Source organism: Otolemur garnettii, unplaced genomic scaffold (assembly GCF_000181295.1).
Source record: "Otolemur garnettii isolate 467f Iridium unplaced genomic scaffold, OtoGar3 scaffold00013, whole genome shotgun sequence".
Classification (NCBI taxonomy): Eukaryota; Metazoa; Chordata; class Mammalia; order Primates; family Galagidae; genus Otolemur; species Otolemur garnettii.
Genome location: NW_003852408.1, coordinates 29,404,058 through 29,412,969, shown reverse-complemented (window position 1 = coordinate 29,412,969; position 8,912 = coordinate 29,404,058). Strand labels below are relative to the sequence as shown.

The following is an 8,912-nucleotide window of genomic DNA, read 5'->3' as shown; positions in this document are numbered from 1 at the left end:
AAAAGGAGACAGAGGAAAAGGTATTGCCAAGTGTGGGAGTCAGGTTTGTAGTGTAGTTTAGGCCAGGCATTTCTGGAGGGCTTGTTGACCACTGTCTAAGTTCCACAACCCCCCTGAGGCTAGCAATAGCCTGGTGGTCTACACAGGATGTCGGGCACCTGGCAGGCACAGAACTAGGACTCTGGGGGTCTTATTGGCCATAGTCCAAGATCAGGTTTGTAAGTGCCACAAGTGGCCCTATTATTAGCTGGTGGTTGAAAACAGAATGCCTAGCAACCAAAAATTACTACCGCCTGAGTCTTGCCCAAGCATAGATAGAAATCACTGAAGAGAGTTAGGCAAGTTTATCCCCAGTTTGTAAAGTTGTAATCACATGGTGTGCCTGCATGATTTTCCTTTCCTTTGTTTCCCTTCTTCTGATTGTTAATGATTACTTGAGATGCCTCAAGTTTATGCCTTGTGGTGTCAACATGATTTATGGTTTTTGATTGAATAAAGAGACCTATGGGAGAATGGCCTAGTGTTGCACTTGCTGGCTGCACTTGAGATGCTGCTAGCTTAGTGTATGACTCTCACAGGCTCCCATGGGTTATTCATTCAGAAAACTGAGTCTGAATTTTTCTCGCATCGACTACTCTCAGTGCAAATCCTAGCAAAGGGTGGGAGGACCCAGGCCCCCACAGGTCAGGTCAAGTTTGTTAGCCCAACAAGCTCATAGGCCTCTTCTTTACTCCCCAGAGCTCTGGGCCTGCTCAGCTTCTCTTCTGTTACATGTTTTTTAAAGCTCCCTATGAGATCCTGATGTGGGAACCACAGGTACAGATTTTAAAGACAAGTAACTTCTCAGGTTATAAAACTTTTCAAATAAAAGACACATTTCCTTTTTATTAGCCATGATATAAAGCATCTTTAATGCCAAATTACATTTATTTATTACGTGATACCCAATCACTGTTTTAGAAAAGACAAATTTCATATTTCAATTTATTCAGTAAGGAGACATAAAAAATAAATAATGTAGGCTTTTTTCACTTCTACTTTATTCTCTAAGTTTATGTTTAAATCTATTTTATAACACTAAAGTTATGACTTTTTCTGAATTAGTGCTTTTTAAGAAACTGATTATAAATACAACTAATATGAGAAAAGAATGAAATAAACACTTTTTTTCTTTACAATTAGACACTTTGAAGAGAAAGGAAATAAACACTTTCACCTGGTAGTTTCTAGCTTATTATCTCTTTTGTCATTGAGACGTTAATGCTATAGAAATTAATGTTTAGGTATAAACTGCAGATACAATTTTAACATTTCTCATAATCTTGAGAAATGTTTCAGTATTATATAATCAAAAAAATCTATTACAAATACACATATACACACCTTATAAAAATACATTTTAAAAAATGGGAAAAATAGTAGATCATTATTCCTTTGAAGGTTAGTTGGAATTATGACAAGGCTTTGATTCCTTTATCTTTATCAGGATATTCTTCCACATCAGAAGAGAACATTAACTCTGGAGAAGAAAATGAAAATGCACTTAAAATAGTTTCCTAATGCTTTAAAAGACTTTTACAGCTTATTAATAAACAATCTCTTGAGATTTTGATATAATCTACAGTAAAAAAGCCCTCAAGTACAAGTAAGAATTCTTGACAGTGAAATCTAATTTAAAAAGTGAATTAATTGGAGGGCATGTGTAGTCCCAGCTTACTCGGGAGCCTAAGGCAAGAGGATCACATGAGCCCAAGAGTTTGAGGTTGCTGTGAGCTATGACACCAAGGCACTCTACCCAGGGTGACTATGTGAGACCCTGTCTCCAAAATCAATTAATTAATTTAAAAATATTTTAAAAATCAAAAAATAAAACGTGGCTCAATAACAAATGTACAAGTTTTATACTTTAAATTGTGTAAGCTCAAAATTTATTATGAACCCCAGGAAAAATGAAACATATATAATGGAGAAAATATAAGAAAATATTACTAGGAAATTTAAGTTACTTAGAGCATCCAGGATTATTAAGCAGCTAAAAGGTCTAATTCTACAGTGACCAGATAATCTAAAATGTAGAAGACAGATACAGAGGAAAGACTTGGGACTAACAACAGATATATGCCAAGGTATTTGAAATGTGTTATCCCATTTAATCACCAAAACAATCCAATAAGCTAGTTATTGTCTTCTTCATTGTATATTTGCTTTTAATCCACATGTTATAAGACTTACATACCCCTAAAGGAGAACAGAATTCTGGGGATCATTGACTAAGTAACACACACTTTGTGATTTAGACTGAATACTGAACAACTGTGCTGAATGTAGCTTCAATCCCAACCATCTGTAGAATATTAGTACTTGACATTTCTCCATTTAAACTCTTAATTAGCATAGATATTTATTAAAATACCAATGAATACAAAAAAAGAAAACCTTAAGAATCTAGTAAAATAAGGCCCTCTTATATAAGTACTGGATGAAAAATTCTTTGAATAACCAAAAACTACACAAAAGGAATAAAGCCACACTATATTCAGTGGAGCAACAAAAGAATTATAGGGCAAAAAGATATACTCATGAATAGAAATACACAGGAACATAATCATACATAAAATATTCTTTGGTGTGGTTTTATAAATAAAGATTGTCCAAAATAAATAAATAAAGATTGTCAGCTTGGGGCCTGTGGCTCAAGTGGCTAAGGCGCCAGCCACATACACCTAAGGTGGTGGGTTCGAATCAAGCCTGGGCCCGCCAAAGAACAATGACGGCTGCAACCAAAAAATAGCCAGGTGTTGTAGTGGGCGCCTGTAGGCCCAGCTACTTTGGGAGGCAGAGGCAGGAGACTCGCTTAAGCCCAGGAGTTGCAGGTTGCTGTGAGCTGTGATGCCATAGCACTCTACTGAGGGGGACAGCTTGAGGCTCTGTCTCAAAAAAAAAAAGATTGTCCATTCTAAGACTTCTGAGACACATTATTATTCTGAGACAGGTTATAATTAGTTGAGCAAATCAAAAATATTATAATAACCAAATTTTAGAAAATATCTATAAAAGATATTCAAAAATCCTTGTGTGTATAGTTAAAAAAAAATTCAAGAAATAAAGTGTGGAATACCAGTCAAGGAAATACAATTTACAATAGCAAATACTAAGCCGTTCCTAAAACAGTGCTAATTAAGATTCTTCTTCATGTGCTCCAAAAGGGATCTGGGGACTAGAGACTAGTGAATCTCGCTGCACACTGAGCATGTTAAAAGTTACTAAATACTGTTAGACAATGGAGGGTTAAGAATCTGTGCCAAGCAGAAGAGATAAGAATAATTCACTTGAATATGTGTCTGAAAGACTACACAGATGAAGCATGATTGATTTCAATTTAAGAGATGCTTCCATCAGAAAAAGACTAAAAGAAGTAAAGCAAAGACTTTCTATAAATTACTTGAAGAGCTCCAAGAAATGTCTCCTGAACATGCACACGGCCAGAGTACTTCCAGACACCAGCTCTCCTAGGGGCTCCTCTTACTTCTTGTTAGAACTTTATTTCCTTTTTTTTTTTGGTTTTGCATTTTTGTTTTGTTGTTGAGAAAATGTTTCACTCTGTCACCTGGGCTAGAGTGTAGTGGCATTGTCATAGCTCACAGCAACCTTAAGCTCCTGAGCTCAGGTGATCCTCCTACCTCAGCCTCTAATACAGTGGTTCTCAACCTGTGGGTCGTGACCCACAGGAACTGTATTAAAGGGCCACAGCATTAGGAAGGTTGAGAACCATTGCTCTAATAGCTGGGACTACAGGAATGGTCCTCCGTGCCTAGCTAACTTTTCTATTTTTTGTAGAGGCAGGGTCTTGCTCTTGCTCAAGCTGGTCTCCACCCCCTGGGCCTCAAGCAACCCTCCCACTCTGGCCTCCCAAAGTGGTAGGATTAAAGGCATGAGTCACCACTCCTGGCCTTTCCATTCTTATATCATTATAATTTGTTATTGTTGTTTTGTTATTGTAACATTGTCTTTGTTATTGAAATAGCATAGCTATCCCCATTAAAAGATGATTTATAAAATCATTATAGAAGATTTTAGGATATTCACATATGATTTTTTCTTCAATACCTTCACTAAGATCCATGCCTGGCTTGTAAGACAAAAAAAGCCAAGATAATCCAACCAGAAGAGCTACGACCAGATTCACCACAATCCACGGCTGGAGAATTTGTTCCTCGATTCCTGCTGCCCTAAAGATGTAGAAATACTCATTAGAAATGTCTTCATTTTTGGTTACTATATCCAAGTGTACCTACTTATGAACTTAAAAAGAAATAGCACTCCTCTCCTAGAGAAATAATAAGTATGAGACAAAAAATAATTTCCCTATAAAATACACCATACAAGACATGGGAACAGGATTCAAAAGTTATTTGAACTCTAACCAAATCTGTTGTACACAATAATATAAATAGTTATCATTCCCAAAAAAATTTTCTACAAATTTCCCTTCTAATTACTATGACATTATTTATCAATGAAGTATCTTTCCTTTTCCTTTTTACCCGTTCCCCTAGCTGTCTATTCAGCTTCATGGCTGGCCACTGATCAGCAGATGTTCGCTCTCCCTATGTTCTTTCTAGCATTGCTTGGTTATCTGAGTCTATCCATGCTACATGCTCTCATCACTGGTGTGGATTATAGGCTCCCTGAATGAAGATAAAGATGCAGAGTTTCTCCAGTCCACTGTGTGATGACTTATTTTAAAGCCATAACTTGAAGAACTAAAACACATGTTTACAAAGACAACATTTCATTAAAAATACAGATAGATAGCTAGATAGATAAAACTATAATTATTTGTTAACTAAAGGAATAGGTATTTTCTTATCCTAGTTTTGGAGAAAAAATATGGTCTTTATTATTCTTTATAGATGAAAACACGAAAAAAGAGGAAAAATAAGAAAAATAACATTATTCCCATTGTTGCTATTATTGCCATTAACAATTACTAATGTCAGCGAGAATTCTTACCAGAGACTACCATTAACAGAAGAAGGTGTGTAAAGGTGGATTCTGTCACTTGTCATTTGCTGACTCAGAGATAGTATAAGAGCAGTAAAGTACACTGAGAAAAAGACAAATGAAATTACTAGTAATTTTTAACAATCTGGTTAATTTTGAATTTAGAGATTATTTTAAGGTCAAAAATAATCTGTACTTTGGTGAATAATGATATAAAAGAAATTCATTTTACCAATTTCAACAGGCTAAATATCCTTATATCATTTTTTTGAGAACACAGGTGCAGAGGGAATCTTCTGAGATGCTCACTATTTCATCATTAGAACTGACAAGAACTCATAAGATCTTTTAAAAAATTAATTGACCTGTGCAAAGTCCTAAAACTAGTTTTACTAACATTCTCATAACTTAGAACAAAATTATTAAATTGCCAAAATTATCAGAAAGATATGAAAGTGTTAGTTACTAAAAGGGCATACCAGCTGAATGTGTTTAAGGTTAAGTAAAAAATATAAAAGCTGAAAATGAAGAAATATAAGGCAACAAATAAAACTTAAAAGTTATTTAATGAACTTCTAATGAAAAATAATTCTATTAAAATTATACCTATAATATATTAATTACAAATTCACTGAACATCTATAGGCAATGTTTATAAGAAGCAATAATATAAAACTTTTTTAAAAAATAAAACATTATATTTTTCCTGGTTCAAAATTATAACATAACTCAAGTATTACACAGTTATCATATTAAACTATTTACTCACAGAAAGATGCTAAAGCTGTTGGATCCAATGCCAAAAAATTTCGAATTGCTACTGATGTTTTAGCAAAGTCAATCCTAGAAAATACAAAAGTGTCTTGTTGCAGCATAATTGTAAACTTCGTAACAGAACTTTACTTCCCTGACTATAAATTTTCCGTCTCTATTCTAAAGCTACCTCTAATACTGCCTATTACTAAGATTTAAGTAGCTATAGTTTATACTCACCACACACACAAAATATTTTATCTACAAAAGCCACATAAAACATCTAACTAGAAGACTATTTTAGGCAACACTCCTATGGTATTTAGATAAATCTTGAAGAAACAAACATGATCTACAAAATATCATTAGCTTCTACCTCTTTCTATTGACTGTATCATTGGACTATAATTAAGTGGGTTTTAAAAAAATATGTTGAATTATATTCCCCAAAAGATATGTTGAACTCCTAACCCCTGACACTCATGAATGTGACCTTATTTGGGAACAAGATCTTTGCAGATATTATAAATCATTGGGATGAACCCTAATCCAGTATGATTACCGTCCATACAATAAGAGAAGAGGAGACAGGCACAGTGGATCGTGCCTGTAATCCCAGCCCCCTGGGAGGCCCAGGTGGGTGGATCACTTAAACTCAGGAGCTGGAGATCAGCCTGAGGAAGAGCGAGATGCCATCTCTACTAAAAACAGAAAAACTAGTTGGGTATTGTGGGGAGCACCTGTAGTTCCAGCTACTTGGGAAGCTGAGGCAAGAGGATCGCTTGAGCCCAAGAGTCTGAGGTTGCTGTGAGCTATGATAGCACCGCACTCTACTGAGGTTGACAAAGTGAGACTCTGTCTCAAAAACAATAAAAAATAAATAAAGAAATAAATAAAATAAGAAGAGAAGAGATATAAGACACAGAGACACAGAGGGAAATGTGCCATGTGATGACAGCAGCAGCAGTTGGAGTGATGCATCTACACGCTAAGGACTGCCAAGGGCCGCCAGCAGTCACTGGAAGTAAGGGGAGGAGCATGGAATAGATTCTCCCTCAGAGGCCTCCAAAGGGAATCAACCTTGGCCACATCTTGATTTCAGGCTCCTAGGCTCCAGAACTGTGAGGAAATAAATTTCCGGTGTTTTATGTGAGCCAGTGTGTGGTTACTTTGTTATAGCAGCCCTAGAAAACTAACATGATGCCCTAAGTCTCACTTATACCTGCTTTAGTTGATTTTGAAGATATTTGGAACTTTCTGAGTTCACTGTATTTGAATAAATTCTGGACTTATGAGGTGATGCTTGCATGGGTTAAGACTTTTAGAGATTTTGTTCACAGTAGTTCCATTCCCTAACCTCCCAAATGAACAGAAACAGACTGGCTGAAAAACATTAAAATAATACTAATATCCTGAAATTCTATCTTGAAAATTGTCATAGTCAGTGACACATTTTGCTCAACATTTCCCCTAAAGAAAAGTTAGAGGAATCTGCAATTCCAACAATGTTACCTGTCAAAAGCTGAAATCGTACTCAGAGCCAAAAGCAAGTAGAGAAGACTCTGGAATGGGTACGCAAGGGTCTTGTATTGTTGCAGAAAGTTTGAGGGGTTAGATAGCTGGTCTCCTGCTAAAACATATATTACAACAATATTCCACACCGCGCAGCCAGCCAAGAATCCATGAGAAAAGAGACCAATCATCCTGAAGGGAAAAACGTTTAACTACTATAACTAAGTGATCAGCAAAAATATCTTTTAAGTCTCTTCACATATAAGAATAAAACTCAATATTTCATGAAAAGTAAAAAAAAAGCATTTTCTTTGTACTTACACTGATAGGCAGATCATTTAATTCCAAAAGAATGTTTAAAAAATATGTCTACCTAAATTTTAAGTTGTCAATTTTGTTAATAGTATTAAACAGCCAAGACTTCTTTTTTTTTTAATTATGGAACACATGTAACATCTGTTTTAAGAAAAGTCCAACAGAAGGAGCTACCTGAAGGCCCGGTGCACTGAAAGTGCCACGTCCCTTGTGGTCCAGCAAGGCTTCATGTCCATTGACACATCTATGTTTTCTGTGGTCTTTATCAACTCTGAACGATCAGCAGCCTGGAATCTCCCTGAGAACACATAATGTAATTATTAAGAATTAGTAAGAGAGAAACTTTTTTCGTTATTTCATACTCAAAAGTCCTTAGCCTAAGACTGAAATTTTGCTGTTTTTCTATCTAAAAGTTGTCCTTGACTCAGTCCCAGACTATTTCAGAAGGCTCTTTTCTTTGCTTAAACATACTATTTTTTCATCTGTAGGAAAAATAAGCAATGTCACTGCACTTTCTTCTCAACCCAAGATAAATGTTAAGTAACAATTTTCAAAATTAACATGACATACTCCACAAAATCCTAATTCAGAGACTCTAGCAGTATTAAGGTTTAAATGCCTCCACTATTAAGGTAAGTCAATACTTAAAAACAACCTTAGCTTTCTTAGAAAAAGATGCCAGGGTTGTGTAGCATGGCTTTCTATGATGACAGAAAAGAAATATTTTATAAATTTCTTTTTAGAAGATTCATGTGAAACTACCAGTTTGGGCGTCAGCACTGCAATATTGTATGAACAGGGGCTTTATCCTCCTGACTAATAGGCTTCTTCTTATGTAATCTAGTAACAGACAAATGGACCTTAGAAAGCAAGAAAGGTTCCACGTCAATTACCTTCACCAGACCTAGCTCTTGGGTATTTTATAGGATGAAGGCCAAGGCTTAATTTTCCCTAAGAAAAGACAACTTCTGGGCAGACAGCAGAACTGTTGGTACTGTTTACGGTCACTCTAGTAGGGAAGTTTCTATGTTAAGGAAGGCAGGAATAAAAATGAGGATTGAGTAGTATTGCTTAAAAATAAGACTGGAGTAATTAAATTGTATACTATGTAGCCATTAAATTAAATGTACTTACCCTGTATGTGCTTACACATTAAATTAAATGGCCACATGGTATACGAGTAAAAGCACTTGACTAGAAGCAATGAAACCTCAATTTAAGTCCCACTTCTAAACTAACCAACTGCAGGACTCTGAATTAGTCTCTCTAGCACAGGTTTCTCATTGGCCAAGAATTCCAGGATCCTTTAGATGGGCTCTTATAAAATT

The 8,912-nt window shown here is 35.6% G+C and overlaps 1 protein-coding gene across 2 annotated transcripts in view; it reads right to left on the bottom strand.

Annotated features, from left to right (window-relative positions):
- Window positions 1-1,299: 1,299 nt before the first annotated feature.
- The window catches only part of TMEM237 (transmembrane protein 237), a 28,244-nt gene continuing 20,631 nt past the window's right edge, over window positions 1,300-8,912 (bottom strand). For both annotated transcript variants that reach the window (XM_023510356.1, XM_023510357.1), the window contains exons 8-13: window positions 7,759-7,882; window positions 7,270-7,461; window positions 5,774-5,847; window positions 5,014-5,107; window positions 4,108-4,229; window positions 1,300-1,519 (exon numbers count right to left, since the gene is read on the bottom strand). In XM_023510356.1, the coding sequence (XP_023366124.1) occupies window positions 1,452-1,519; window positions 4,108-4,229; window positions 5,014-5,107; window positions 5,774-5,847; window positions 7,270-7,461; window positions 7,759-7,882 (674 nt within the window). In that variant the 3' untranslated portion in view covers window positions 1,300-1,451. The remainder of the gene's footprint in view (window positions 1,520-4,107; window positions 4,230-5,013; window positions 5,108-5,773; window positions 5,848-7,269; window positions 7,462-7,758; window positions 7,883-8,912) is intronic.